The sequence below is a fragment of the Diadema setosum genome, chromosome 1 (genome assembly GCF_964275005.1).
Source record: "Diadema setosum chromosome 1, eeDiaSeto1, whole genome shotgun sequence".
In the NCBI taxonomy this organism is placed as follows: Eukaryota; Metazoa; Echinodermata; class Echinoidea; order Diadematoida; family Diadematidae; genus Diadema; species Diadema setosum.
In genome coordinates, this window is record NC_092685.1 from 41499902 (window position 1) to 41516112 (window position 16211).

The 16211-nt window shown below is 37.0% G+C and overlaps 1 protein-coding gene across 1 annotated transcript; it reads left to right on the forward strand.

The window, feature by feature from the left end:
- The first annotated feature begins 152 nt into the window (after nt 1-152).
- On the forward strand, nt 153-14299 carry LOC140230659 (uncharacterized). Its single transcript, XM_072310803.1, has 12 exons — nt 153-257; nt 1539-1717; nt 3177-3319; nt 3960-4121; nt 4545-4663; nt 5230-5381; nt 6865-6937; nt 8302-8413; nt 9460-9584; nt 10227-10302; nt 11229-11344; nt 14156-14299. Exons 1-12 carry the CDS (start codon nt 153-155, stop codon nt 14282-14284), a joined length of 1491 nt encoding a protein of 496 aa, XP_072166904.1. The 3' UTR covers nt 14285-14299.
- The last annotated feature ends 1912 nt before the right edge of the window (nt 14300-16211 follow it).

Here is a 16211-nt window from a genome sequence, read left to right on the forward strand (position 1 = left end):
ACATTTTTCCTGACGAGGCACTTTCCCCGGGCGGTTGATTGGAGATCGTCCGGTCGTGATCACCTGACACTTGCAGCTGTTTCTGTTTCGCAACAACAACCACATTGGTCTTGTTATGACAGGAAGTGGCTGTAGTGTTAGTTTAAGAAAATATGAAGTGCTTTGAGGATCATATGGAAACTGTGATATCTTGGTTTGACGACTGCACGCAGGACCAGCAAACCGGGATACTGTTACAGTTGCTTTCAAGATGCAAGGTACAAACGATGAAGATGTGATCCGGCTAGTAGGTACCGTCGGGTAGTTTGCCGCACCGGCGCCGGCGGCGCCGGCGGAGCTCGGTGCTGTGGTTGAGGGATGTGGTGATGGGCCGTACGCGTGGGGTGTGCATGCGTTTACGCGGCGGACATGTGGTAAATGGGGTTTATTTGGTTTGTCGCTGCAGTGATAAGTATGGTGATTACCAGAGACATTTTGATAATGAGATAATGTTAATGGATTCAGGACACCAGTCTATATCAATATGACCATTAATTGAGATGAACGTAACAATTACACAAAAAGGAAGATTTTGATAGAGATGGTATGGTGGTAGCTGTCTTGAGGAAAATGCTGATGATGAGGAGGAGGGGATGGGGATGATGAAAGTTGCAGCCTGCAACGTTGCAGGCCCACCGAACCGAGAGTGGGTGTATAGGCACTTATGAGGCAACAGTGGTTTGAAGGAAGTGGTTCCCACAATTGAATAGCCATTGATCAGTGATGCTGTGATGTTGACGGGCGAAGAAGGCCAAATGGCAAAGGGCGATTTCAGTAAATGCTGAATAAGGATTCAAAGGAAGAAGAAGAAAAAACAAGCGAACAAACAAACAAAGAAACTGAATACTAAAATTGTCACATTCAAACAAGATCTAGAAGGTATGATGGGCAGGGACAGTGTGTAATTGTGATCACTTATGACAATGTCCTCTAATTTTCAGATTGATTAATTAATTTTTTTAGATATGAAGTTTTAGAGTCACATATCAAGTATTAAATTAACTGGCATGTTTGTTGCATTTTACGGATCATCAGCAATGAAAGCTTGAATTCATTGTAATTAAAGGTATGGTTTAGTTTTGGTTGAAATGGGGATTCAGCTTTTAACTGTCTGTGAGATAATTAGGAACCACTTATGAAATACTATAAAGAGCATACAATTCTAAGAGGAATTATTTGCTTTGTTTTGGATATCTCAGGCATTTCAAAACCAATTTTCATCAAGTAAACTTTGAATTCCTCTTAGAATTGTATGCTCTTTGATATTTCATAAGAGGTTTCTCATTATCTCACAAGAAAGTTGGAAACATGATGCCTCATCTTAACCGAAACTATATCATCCCTGAAATGGTTCCACCTGTTTATTTCACAAGGAAAGTGACTGAAAGATTTAATCATTTTTGTACTGCCCATAGTTACCAGTACAGCTCTAATTAAAAGCAGTTCATCGCCACCTCGTGATTCGTGTTTCAATTTTGTATTTCTTTTTAATGTTTTAGCCTTTTCAGATCAAAGCACTGTATGCAAAACTTGAACCCCTGCTTGCCGTTGATTTCACCGAGTACCTCCCAGCGGAATTGGTAGACAGGGTCTTCATGTACCTCTCCGTGAGTGACCTCTGTGAGGTTGCCAAGTGCAGTACCAGATGGAGGGAAGCTGCTAACAGTGAAATCCTGTGGTATGAACGCCAATTACTTGCAATGTTCAGCATCAGAGTTTAAAGGACAAGTTCACCTTCATTAACATAAGGATTGAGAGAATGTAGCAATATTAGTAGAACACATCATTGAAAGTTTGAGGAAAATCGGACAATCCGTTCAAAAGTTATGAATTTTTGAAGTTTTTGTGCAGTCACCGCTGGATGAGAAGACTACTGCAGTGTATGATGTCACATGCGTACAACAATATTTAAGGAAAATATAAAGAGAATATCACAAACTTTCATCTTTTGAAAAAAGTACACATTCAATTGACTCGTTACTGACATATGTTATGGGTATAGTATTCCCATTGCCTTTTGAAAGAGGCAAGTCAAGTGCTCTTTTATTATGCGAAAAAATTGAAAATGTGTTGAATTTTCTTTACATTTTCCTTATACTGTTGTACTCGTATGACATCACGAGCCTTAGTAGTCTCCTCATCCAGCGGTTCCAACATCAATTGTCCAATTTTCCTTAAACTTTCACTGATGTGTTCTACTAATATTGCTGCATTCTCTCAATCCTTATGTTTATGAAGGTGAACTTGTCCTTTAAGTTTCTTGAGAGGATTTGGATTGTCATGTGATGCAGTTTTGATCATGGATACAGATATGTGACGAGGGATGAATGGACAAGTTTACAAAATGCACATCCTGTGGTATGAACACTAGTCAAGTACTTTCATTGTTTAAACATCAGTTTCAATTTCTTGAGAGATTTGGGTTGTCATGTGATGCGGTTTTGATTGTGGATGCTGTTATGACCAGGAATGCTTGGGCAAGTTTATAAAGTGAACACACATGAGAGGCTTCAGCTGTCTATGAAATCCCCCAAATTGTCAGTTTTAGATTTTGTCCTTAAACTGGGTTTCCACTTCAATCAAAACCTAATGTCATTTAATACCCAGTGCTGTGATTAAACATGCCTTTGTCTACAATTGATGTTGTAAACAACTTAGAAGTGTTCTTCCACTATAATCCTGTACAGTGTACTCTGAAATTATTTCATTTTCGTCATCTGTTCTAAAGTGAAGTCTAGAGCATGATTTACTTAACCTCAAGAAGATTTTTTTTTTTTCAAATTGTAAAGTTGTTGTCCCGTAATATTCTCTCAATTTGAATTATGAGTAATGTACATGGGTTTCAAATTTTCCACTGTATTTGCTTAGGCAGGGTGACATTAATTCAAAATTGGTGCAAAAGTCTGGGGCAAAAGTCTGGGGCAAAAGTACGAAACAAATAGTCAAGTTCTTGTGTGACAGTTAAACTGAAATGTATGACAAGATCTTGAATGAAAGGCAAGCACATTCTGTGAAAGGGCTCGCTTTAAGCTAATTTGTAATGAGAAACCAATTCTTTGGCAGTCACTCATCATTTCTTTTTATCTGGTGAAAAAAAAATAAATTAACATCTGAGTTTTGTTTTTTTCTATCTCCAGGCATCACCACTGTCAGAGGAAAAATTGGCTCCATTATGGTAGCATTCATGACTTGTGTCAAGAGCGCCCCTTCAGTCCACATCAGACCAGTATTGCCAACACTTCGCCGACGTTCACATTTGACTCTGTCATCAACGGTTCGGGTGTCACATGTGGAGGTAGCCATTATGCACAAAACTTCATCTGAATCCTTTTATGTGCCATAAGCTGTGGTTGAATTGCATATCCATAATACATACATTCTTTGAAAATGACTCTGAACAAACAAAATTTGGGGAAGGTGTAAAGAATTATGGCATTGCTTTGTGTGCAAAGCAGTCTCTATTACTAAAGGCATAGACCTTGGAAAACTTATAATGAGTTACCTAGATATGCTGTTGATGCACAGGGGAAGATCCAGGAATTCTGTAAGGGGGGGGGTGCAAAATCTGTGTCTATTTTATCTATCTGCAAATGTGTAATCAATCATTCACTTGTAAGGGGGAAACCAAATGTGTAGAGAAGTGTGGTTTCTTATTTGTATCAAGCCTTGAAAAAAAAAAATAATGATACAGGCGTACTTGTGTAAAGCTCATGACATGTAAGTTTTTATGTTTCTGAGGCTAAAATGTCTGACATTTATGAATATAACTTTGCTTCTGATGGAGATTCTGCTAGGATCAAAAGCTCTGGCCCCTTTTGATTCCACATTTGAAAATAGAAGATGATAAGTATGCCCCAAAGGGTTCATTCATTACTGAAAACATTTGACTGTCCCTTTCCTTCTTCAACTTTGCCATGCAGGTGCTATTAGTCCAGAGTCAAATTCCCTTCAGTCAACATGCAGGTGGAAAGAGGTCTACATGAGGGCCCATCATCTGGACCTCAACTGGGCCCTGGGCCGCTACAAGGTGGTCCCAGCTTTGAGGGGTCACCGTGAATCAGTCACCTGTCTTGACTGCGATGGTGAGGACAGTAGTACTTTGTACATTCTTTGATTTAGATCTAGACATCATTTCATGTCTCACTCTGTATTTCTATTTCCTCTCTGTGTTGTGCTTAAACATCTAAGAAAAAATATGTATGATTAATTCCAGAAATATAACAGTTCTAAAAAGAATTCTTAAGAGGAAAATAACTTTAGAAGTATATTAATATTTCTTAGCTTTTTACAATTAGATAGCAATATCTTTCAAAGTTTTTTTTTCTCTTAGTCCTGAAGAACAGGCACCAAATTGAGCTAAGATCAATTCTCTTTGATCTATAAGAATGATTTTTTTTAAGCTATACTTTTAAGTATGAGTTGTATAAAAACATATACATTTGTGAAATACATATTTTATGTAAGAATTAAACATATATATTCATCTACTCATATTGATTTATCAGGCACTCTGATTGTGAGTGGGAGTAGAGACAGGACAGTCAGGATATGGAGCATGTTCACCCTGGAATGCATCAACGTCATAGATGCCCACACCGATGCCGTAACTTGCCTCAAGATGAAGGTGAGGTAGTTTTGATGTCTACTTAAAAGACAATTTCACACAAATATATGAGAATTCCTTAAAAAAAAAAAAAAAAAGGAGTCATTTCTTTTTCAAGGAAAAGTACACATTCCCTTGACTTGTTATTGACACATGTTAAGGATGACATTGTTGCCCCTACTTTCTGAAAGAGGTAAGTCAAGTGCTCTTTCATTTTTCTAGAAATTTGAAAATTACAACAACAACAAAAAAAAAATACATGTGCCCCCTCTCCCCTCAAAAAACAGAAGAAAAAATGATAAAAAAAAACAACAACAAGAAATATACCTATGGTCAGGGGCACAGATTAAAAGAAAAGAAAGTGATCAGAGTTCCCATTGTGATATTACACTGTTTGACTACTGGTATTTCAAAATCAAAATCAAAATCATTTCGTATTTGCTCAGAAGGATGTCAGGTGATGATTGATGCAGTTTTCCATGACAGATATGATCTTTGTTTTCAATGTCATTATAATGAGAGACAAAAATAGAGGAATTGTTTGTCCAATTGATGATTTTATGTTTTGCATTCCACACATTCCTTAGAATGGCCTCCTAGTAACAGGCAGCGGAGATCGGCTCATACGTGTCATCGAGATCAAGACAGGGCGGTGCTTAAAATCACTTCCGGGTCACAATGGATCAGTGGATCATGTGTGTTTCCGTGGCGACATGATTGTCAGTGCCTCGAGCGATAGGTCAGTGCACTTTGTATTCATATTTCTCCTTTAAGGAAAATGCACATTTTATGCAGAGATCTTTCTCTCTCTCTCTCTCTCTCTCTCTTTTCATTTTTGTTGTTGTTGTTAACAAGTCAATCATTTACCTTCTTGATAGACCTCCTTGTACTGGATGAAATGTCATGGGGAATCTACTAAGTAACATTGTTATCTCTTGTCTGTTCAATGAATTTATGATATCAGTAGTACCTACCTAAAAACTTGGTTTTTTTTTTCATTTTCTTATTAACTGTAATTTGATATGTTGGTTTGCTTGCATGGGGAAGTGTATTGTTATTACATGTTGATACATGTCTGCTTGTTCTTTATGGCCATGCATTGTTGTGTATAGTTTATCGAAGTGAAATACAAAAATGAACAACTGGTAATGAACAAAATCAAATAAACACTAATTTTCCTCCAATACTCATAACCTGATCATAAATCAGTGATATGATATGGTTCACATCAAGTATATCTTTTTATGACAAGCTTCTAGGAGTTATTTGTGTGTGTGTGTGTATGTGTGTGTGTGTCTGTGTGTCTGTCTGTCTAACTGTCTGTCTGTATGCATGTATGTCTGTCTATCACTTTGTCTATAAGAAAAGAATATAGCAATTCAATTAAGCAGCTGAAGCCAGATCTATTCAGTACCCTTCAACAAATATGTGGAATTTGTTTCAATTTCCATTGTGAACTTGAAGATGACTGAAGTATGATATGAACAAAGCTGAGTTCAGATTTTTTGAAAATCTCATTATCCTGTTGAATTTCTGTGACTGTGTATTGATTTGCATCCTTTTGAAACCACTGTTTTTCAATCAATACTTTTTATTTTTAAAGAATGATTCCCTCAGAGTTTTGTCAGTTAAGCCAAAGAGAAGTTCTGAGATTGATGAAGCTGCAGTACATCAAGTTCTCAGATTTTTCATTCTCGGTGTCTTGTAAGTTAAAGCTCTCCCATCTAGAAGCATGGCCAGACTGCTAGAAGATCAAGAAGTTTAAGATCATGATCTTTAAGATCTCAAAATTTTGCCATTGTGACTGCAAACTTCCTGCAAAACTTCCTGTGAAACTTTTCACTCCAACTAGGGATATTTCCCTTACCCCTGCCAAACTTCTTGATCATTTGCCAGTGTGACCGCTAGAAACTGAAATTTTGTGATCTTTGTCACGTGACCAGTCCACCACTTGTGTGCGGACAGTGCCTCCAAAGTGCACAGCTACTGTGTTGTAAAGGTGCTCATTGGTACATCACAATCACTAGCCATCAGGTGGCGCACTCTTTCTTCTTCCTTGCGCACCCGCACTAATGACCAAAACTTCTTGATCCAAAGATCAAGAAATATGGCTGCCAGTGTGACCGAACGACCAAAGATGACAAAGGCTTCGTGATCTTAAACTTTTTGATCTTTTTCCAGTCTGACCACACCTTAAGTGTGTCTTAATTTTATTTCTTTAGATCAATAAGGGTTTGGTCATGGCCTGGCGGTGGTTGTAAGCATGTGCTTCGAGGACACAGTGATGACATACAGGTTTGTATTTATTTCGATACTTCAATATCACATCATTCATTATCCGCATCATTGATGTACATGTTACCAGTTGTTAAAGAATATTTATTCCTGTGCCCAAAACGTTTTTCAATTGAATAGTGTTAGCAACATTTGAGTTATCATGTGATTCATTTCAACCTTGTATTAACCAGTTCCATTGGCAGTGCATGTGCAGTGCATTTAAAATGCTTTCAAAACAACAGGTGTTAAAAAGATAAACAATGGGTTTGGAAAAACAATGGTTTTGCAAAACAATGGGTTTTGCAATCATGCAACAGGTGTAAGTTTACACAATACATCAGGTGTGAAAAAAAAAAATATATACAACACATGGAATGCCACATGGAAGGGGGGACACAAAAATGACTGGTGTTAAAAAATAGATAATGGGTTTGACAAAACTTACAACAGGTGTAAATCAAGACAACATACAGGAGGTATGAAAAAAAAAAACTATACAACACATGGAATGCCACATGAAATGCCACATGGGAGGGGGGCACAAAATTAACAGGTGTTAAAAGAACAAACAGTGGGTTTGACAAAATATACAACAGGTGTGAAAAAAAAAATGAACAATGAATTGAATGCCACATGGAAGAGGTGTGAAAAATAAACAACAGGTATAAAGCAATATGCACCATTTGATGACATAAATGGTATCCCGGGGTACCAAACAAAAATCAGCCATTTTGTTGAATTATTATTTTTTTTTTAAAGGTTTTACCCTGGGTGCCAAAAAGAGGAAATTATTTTGGTGCTGGAGCTAGCGCTAGCCACCGCACGCTATGGTATCGCAGCTTCCATGCACGCATAGTATAACATGCAGTGGCATGGGAATGACTATGTACACACACACACAGTGCATGCATTTTTCTCTGGCTGTCCTCGAGTGGATGTGAGGTGGCGCTACACAACGCGGTTACCCGGGGTACTACGGTACCCCGGGGTAACGCGTGATGCATCATTTATCAGGAGGATTGAATCCACCATCAAGTAAAAACAAACAAACAAACAACCAAACAAAAAACAAAACAAATAGACAATCACAAAATAAAATTTAAAGCTTCTTATTGTATTAAAAACGTCTTTATTGTTGTTAAGGTTTTTTTTTTTTCATTGCCTTTAACATGAAAGTTTTGCCTTTTACATAGATTCTGTGATAAATGTTTCTTCATTTTTAAATTTTTTTTTTTTTATTAAAGTGATGATATTACTACACATGCAGTTGAAACAGACAAGCATACATGTATGTATCTGTCTGCAGTCTTGCACCAGCTGCAAAGAAGAGCAAGTTACTGTCCACAATCAGCCTCATTTCTCTCTTCTTGTTTTTGTGGCAGTACTTGGGACTTAATGGAGACACAGCAGTCAGTACGTCATGGGACACAACGGTCAGAGTGTGGGATACGGTCAGGGGTATCTGCCTCCATGTTCTACATGGACACACAGAAGGTAAGCAGATGAACTGGGAGCCCTTTCCTGTAGCTCATCATCAATTCATGAGTGATGAATGCTATGACTTGCTGTATGAAAGGATCACTAAAGTTTTGGAGATCCAAACAGGTTCAAGAAAATGGAGTCACAACTGTGTTATTTCCTATGAACCCATGTTCGATGCCACCACTATAAAATATTTAAAGCATGTACCAAACTAGATCTGCCGCGCAGATAGGAAGACAATTGACTTATGTCTCATTGCATAATCACCAGTCACTCTGTAGGGAAGATATGTCTTTGTGATGATAATTACTTTTCACTATCCCTTCTTATAGAAGATAGAATTCAAGAATTTAAGTCAAACTTAAGATTTAAAGGGTGTGTACAGTTCTGGTCGAGGTGAGGATTTAGCTTTTAACGTTTTGCGAGATATTCAGAAACCACTCTATGAGATGTTAAAGAGCATACAGTTCTAAGGGGTATCAAAAGTTTATTCGATGAAAATCGGTTTTGAAATGGCTGAGATATCCAAAAACAAGGTGAAACAAAGAGATCCTTATAAAGTTGTGGCATGTCGCCTTTTATTATTAGCACTTTTTTTGATATCTCAGCCATTTGGAAACCAATTTTCAGCAAATAAATGTTGAATCCTTCTTAAAATTACATGCTCTGTCATATTTCATAAGAGGCTTTTCATTATCTCACTTAGGAATGTTCAAAACATGAATCCCTACCTCAACCAGTACTATACAGTCCCTTTAAGATGGACTAAAAATTATGGTATGCTGTGTGTGCCTTCAATGTTGCTTAATTTTCTAATGAAAATGAAGATTTTGGAGACCTTTTCCATGTAGGAGTTGATAATATAAGGTAAAATGAATAACAATGGAATTATTCTGTAAACATAAATGATAATTTGAAGTGGATGGTGATTAGGCTAATGAAATTGAACAGGGAAACCAGTGGCATACCATAATTTTTAGTCAATCTTAAATTAAGTTCGACTTCGTGAAACACCCCCCAGAAATATGTCCGTGTTCTCTTGGACATGCTCTCTTCAGGTGTGATGTGCTGCAAGTTTGACGAACGCATCATCGTCAGCGGTGGGGGCGACAGTCACATCAAGATCTGGGACACACACGTTGGAGTCTGCGTGAAGACTCTGGAAGGGCACTCTGATGAAGTGGTAAGAAATATTTTCACCATTTCCATGGAGTCAAGTATGGAAATGAAATGAATATTCATATGACAATGAATATGAATATTCATTTGTGGCATATAAGTTCAACTTTGTCAAAGTGTTCAAAGATTTGTGCATAACTTGAACCTTTCTTCCTCGTACAACAGGCATCAGAGAAATTTTCTTCACTTGATGTCTGTATGTATGTAAAAGTAGATAATGTAAATGAAGGTTTGTTATATTTGGTATGTCTGTTAGTATTTGATTTATATTAGTGGGTACATACATAGATTGTGAAACATAGGAAGCTGTTTTTAAATGCAAAGTTTCACAAAATGACCATTGTTATGAAAAAGAAATGATTTGGCTTCACCGACTCTGTGCAATGTATTTAAAACCCTATTCTGATTCTGAATTGATGGTGAGTGTTACTGGTATATTCTTAATTCAAATTATCGTACATCGTACATTTGGAATCAATCAGTGCTCAGAGGGGTAGAAAAAGTGATCTCTAAATCATGCATCAAGATCTCCAATGTTTTCCTGGTAGCTCTTCACATAGATGATGATTTTGAAACTATTTACTGCATGTACTGTCCTGTAATGTTTACTCACAAAACATTGCCTTTTGTCCCATTGCAATTGCAGTATTGTGTGGATTACAATGCCAGTGTTATAGCCTCAGGTTCAGCGGACAGCACTGTGAGGTTATGGAATTTTGAGGGTAAGTTATATCTTGTTTTGTTTTTTTTTGCCTCTACCAAGGACTGGTGCAAGAGGCATTGTGTTGTGGGGTAGTCAGTTTTGTTTGTTTGTCCGTGTGTCCGTCTATTCATCTATCCATTCATAACCCATCCTTCCATGAGTAATGACTTCTTTTTACTGGAATGTCTTGAAAGAACATTCAGGTAATTTGATGAAACTTGATGTGTGTATTGCTGTTGAGATTATATATATATATATATATATATATATATATATATATATATATATATATATATATATTTTGTCGAGGGATCAAAGGTCAGAAGTCACAGCATCAATGTCGGAGGCCAAACTTACATAATATTGGCAATTGTTAAAGAAGAAAAAAAAATAAGCTGTATAATGCCGTCAAACTTCACTCAATAACAAGCTTTGAAGACTTTTTGTTTTTGTTTGTTTGTTTGGTGTTTTGTTATTTTTACTTGGAGATCATTTCATGGAATGATTACCCTGTTTCTGTTGATTGTATCCTTGTGCATGTTGAGGTCTGTGAATGTGCATATAAAGCAGGCTGTGATAATTTTGGACAGAGAGGGAGCCATAAGAGATAGAGAGGTCTGAGTTGTTGATTCTGAATCCTTAAGTGTAATGAGTCACCTGTTGCATATTTGCTCACACATGGTGCACATTGCTTCCACCTGTTGTTTATTTTTCACACCTCTTCTGTACAGCAGTCCAGGCATTGTATACTGGTATTTTTCACACCTGTTTGCATGTTGCTTTTGCACCTGTTTTATGTTTTACCCAACCTATTGTTAATGTTTTTCACACCTGTTATTTTTTTCTTTCTCTCACTACATGCACATTTTTTTTTTACCCCTCCTGAATAGTTCCTCACACCTGTTGGTATTACTGTACACTTGTTGTGTATGTTTTCCCCCACAGGTGTTTGTCTGAGTGTGATGAAGGAACACATAGGTGTGGTCCGATGCCTGAGTCTGACCAATGGGAGGCTGGTGACTGGGGGTGACCGTAAGAAAATTGTGGTCTGGGATGCAAAGGTGAGTTCGTACTTGCATGAAGAGATGTTATGACTCTGTGAATAACACCGTGGATTCTTAACCCGTTGAGGACGAGTCCCGAGTATACTCGGGCAGGTGTCTACCGGAAATGCGTGTTGTAGCAAAATCAGTCCGTCCTCAGCGGGTTAATTGTGAAGTCCCTGGTTCAAGTCTACCTGGCAGTTGTACCCCTGTAAGTCCCTCAGAGGGGACTTAAGCTGTCAGCTGCATGGTTGCTTGCTGTTAAGTGTAGCATTTTTTACCTAGCAATCATGTAAGATAGATTCACCCTTAGATTGTAGATTGGAGGTCACAGATTTTAGATTACCCGGTATTATTACAGGTAGACTGGAAACCTACTTGGAAATTGTGGATCACACTTAAGTACATATGGCACCATTTGCACATAATGGGCATGACATCTGAAAGAAAACAGTGATATGATCACTAATATTATGAGCTTGCTTACAATGAGGTACCACTTTTTACAAGGAGAATTCCATTTACCATTATTGAATTTAGCTGGTCTCGTTTTCATACATAGATAGAATCAGCAATCGTGGTGACCTCATATTATAATGAAATTTCCATGTAGTTTAAAGTTTGCATCACACCACAACACTCACCACCACAACAATAACAAAATTCTCTTTGCTCATATTTGTTGTCACCATCTCTTTAAAGGACAAGTTCACCTTCATTAACATAGGGATTGAGAGAATGTAGCAATATTAGTAGAACACATCATTGAAAGATTGAGGAAAATCGGACAATCCGTTCAAAAGTTATGAATTTTTGAAGTTTTTGTGCAGTCACTGCTGGATGAGAAGACTACTGCAGTGTATGATGTCACATGCGTACAACAATATAAGGAAAATATAAAGAGAATTTCACAAAATTTCATCTTTTGAAAAAAGTACACATTCCCTTGACTCGTTACTGACATATGTTATGGGTAATATTATTCCCATTGCCTTTAGAAGGAGGCAAGTCAAGTGCTCTTTTATTATTTGAAAAAAGTGAAAATATATTGAATTTTCTTTACATTTTCTTTATACTGTTGTACTCATATGACATCACGAGCCTTAGTAGTCTCCTCATCCAGCGGTTCCAACACAAAAATGTTAAAAATTCATAACTTTTGTATCGATTGTCCAATTTTCCTCAAACTTTCACTGATGTGTTCTACTAATATTGCTGCATTCTCTCAATCCTTATGTTAATGAAGGTGAACTTGTCCTTTAATAAACATATAATGCCACATGATGTTTACACAAGATTGCATACTTTCAAGAAAAAAAAAACAACAATCTACCATGTAACATCCACAATGGTATTCTCAATCTACAATTACCAACTTTTGTACTCAAAATCACTTTCATTTTGCATCTTTAATCTTGAGAACAAATTATTTTGCTCAGAAAATCACAGGATATTGAGAGGACCACTTTCTCATTCATTATGGGTTTCACCACAATTTTTCAGTACTCCTTCAGAGTGGCTTCACAGATATATAATTAATCAAAGCCTATCATGCTCTTGCTCTTTTACGTGCAGGATCAGATCAATAACTGAATGTACTTGACAAATTTTTTGCACAAGTATAAACAGTTTGTTTGTTGCTACTGCTGTTGTTGGTGGAGTGGGCTTTTGGGGTTTTTTGGGGGGGTTTTTTGTGGGTTTTTTTTTTCCAGCACCTTACTCAGTTTATGAATGAAAAGTTGTTAGATCAACACTCGTTGATACCAGAACATTAAACTGGGCAATTTTTGGCATTGTTAGTATGAGACAGTGGAAAATTTAGGTTTCCTGTCTCTCTGACTGTACTTTTGACCTGAATTTTATGAAACAATAACAGTTCAGTTGTTTCATCAATGCTGAACGCACTCTCCCTTTGTTTTAATGCAACCCACCTTGGCTAATGCATTGCCTGATGTTGGATGCATTGCCAGGGTTGATTGTAATATCTACATTCACCTATTTATTCATTTGTTTGTTCACCTCGCTGTCTGCCCATCCATCCATCTTATTAACCCATCATCATTTCTAACCATCTCTCTCTTTGTCTGTCTACATCTATCCATCTACTTATCTACCTATCTGTTATTGTTTCTTTTATCTTTTCTATCTCCCTCCCTCTATCTATCAATCTATCTTTCTCTTAATTTATTTCTCCTATAATCTATCTCTCGATCAGTCTATCCATCTACCTATCTCTTAATCTTTCTTTTATCTTCTCTTTCTCTCCATCTAGCTTTCTCTTAATTTATTTCTTCTATAAATCAATTTTTTTCTGTCAGTCTTTCCACATACAATGTACCTCTCTCTTCATTTATTCATCTATATTGTCTCTCGATCTATCTATCAATCTGTCTGTCCACATACTTCTTTCTTAATGTATTTTTCTTATCTTTCTCTGTCCATCTGTCTATCTACACACCTCTCTCTTCAGTTATTTCTCTTATCTCTCCTTTTATCCATCTGTCTATCAACATACCTCTCTTTCTTTATTTCTCTTATCTCTGTCTAGCCATTTATCTATCCACATACCTCTCTCTTCGTTTATTTATCTTTATTGTCTCTCTATGTATATCCATCTACCTCTCTCTTCATTTTCTTCTCTTATCATCTCTCTCCCTCTATCCATCTATCTATCCACACCCCTATTTTATTTATTCTCTTGTCTCTCTGTCTGTCCATCTACCTCTCTCTTAGTTCATTTTCTTGTGTAATTCAATTATCTTTAAATCTGTTTGTATTATTCATGTGTATAATGATGTATCGATCAATATATTCATATGTTTTCTTCAGGATGGAAGACAGCTGAATGTGGTCCATAGAAACCCAAGCCTTCTGCATCTCATGTGGACCAGTGATACCAAGATTGTGATTGCATCCCCCGAAGCTCCAGGGACGGTCACCATTCTCAGCTACTGGTAGATGGAGAAGGAGGAGGAGGAGGAGGAGTTTGTGCAGCTGTGCTTTCAGTATCATCACCTTGACTCATCTTTCAAAATCAATCTATTATCATTATAAATAATTATTTTCTCTCTTTTTTTTTATTTCTTTTTTTTTTGGGGGGGGGGGGAAGGGGGTAGGGAAGATGGGAGCTTAATAAAATTTTAATGTTGTTTTCAAGATTATGATTGCATTCTCCGAAGCTACTGGTACATATGTAGACAGTATGGAGGAGTACCTACTGCTGTGCTTTTTCATTTTTGTTGCTGTTGTTTTTTCCTTCCATTGCTATTTATTTATTTCTCTTTTTTTTGGAAGGGGTGGGGGCGGGGGAGGGGAAGATGAGGGCTGAATTAAATCTCATTTTCAAGATTATAATTGCATTTTACAGAGATACTGGTACCAGATGGGGTGGAGGAGTTCATGCAGCTGTGCTTTCAATATCATCACCTTGATTCAATTTTTTGTTCCAATTATCATGTTCATTTTTTTTTTTTTTTTTTGAGGGGGGGGGGGGGAGGGTATGGGAAGAGTGGGGCTGGATTAAATCACAACTTTCATCTTCTTAGTCTTGGTTTTCATTTAATTGGTATAGAACATGGTATAGCCGTAAGGATTGTGGACCCCTTAACAAAACTACTTGCCAACTGCCTCATCAGATGATAACTGCCTTCAAAATTTCCACATTTCATGATTTGGGTCGAACAGTTTCGTGATAAAGGGTAATTCATGTGTTCAGACTGGTAAAGATATTCCATGTTACCTTACCATGGACATTTTCCTGGTAATATCCCAGTCTAGATTTAGTATTTCCCAGGAGTACATAAGAGAGTAGTAATACTACACATGTGATGTTAATTGCACAAGAGTTTTACCGAGGAAGTTTAAATCAGCATTATGCAAATTTAGGATAGTAGATCACATGAATTATGGCATTATATGTGCAAACTTTCTGGGTAAAATCAAAAACCTCCCTGATATCACTGAGCATGCAGTGCTTACCAGCTGTAGAGGTTTCAGCAAGTACACCATTCATATTGGTGTTGTGTCCATCACACCACTACCACTTGTCTTCTTGTGCCAAATGTTCATGTTATGTATGTATGTATGTATGTATGTATGTATGTATTGTGGGAGCATTCAGTTTTAGTTTGGTTAATATAGACGTGGAAGGATTGTTTTGTTTCGACTATGCAATCAAAACCACACACACTCCCAAACAAACTTTGGTTTAACAAAAACAAAACAAAACAAAACCCAGCAACAAATATGGCGAAAGAGGAAACTCTATATCAAAAACCTAAAACACAACAAACAATTAACATTATATACCTACAGAGCAATTTGTTGCCCGTGGGTGAATTAAACGCTCTGTTACTAGGCTGTACGAAAAGAAACATCCATGAATTGTGATGGATTACAAAAACGGTCTATTAAAGAGCAACTATTTGGAAGCATAGTTGGGTCATTAATTGTTATATTCTATATATTTTGTAAATACAATATTTCACAAATTTGAACTTTTATGACAATTTCATGAGTGGTTGAAGTGGATCCAAGAGTGACACTGACAGAATGAGAAAGAAGTATCATCTCGTTTTGAAAGAAGAATTCATTATTTCCCAACTTGGTGACACTATCAAATGCACTTCTGTTATTTGTGGCAATATTTTTGCGAGGTAATTTCATGAATACCGGTTGACCTGCAAATTTCATGAAAAATAAAAACACAGCATAACGGACCGTGTAAACAGTACGGCGTGGGTGGAAGGAATCACATGAGCATCATACTGCCTACGGCAATCGCAAAATACTATTATTAGTACCTCATAGTTGTGAGTGGCAGGCATGATAAAATTGAATGCTACTGTTTTTATAAATGTCAAAATATCAGTCTTGGCATACATTT

Coding starts and splice junctions, on each gene's coding strand:
- LOC140230659 (XM_072310803.1), top strand. CDS start 153: ATGAAGTGCTTTGAGGATCATATGGAAACTGTGATATCTTGGTTTGAC. Junction 4,664..5,229: donor TAACTTGCCTCAAGATGAAG/GTGAGGTAGTTT, acceptor CACATTCCTTAG/AATGGCCTCCTAGTAACAGG. Junction 9,585..10,226: donor AAGGGCACTCTGATGAAGTG/GTAAGAAATATT, acceptor TTGCAATTGCAG/TATTGTGTGGATTACAATGC.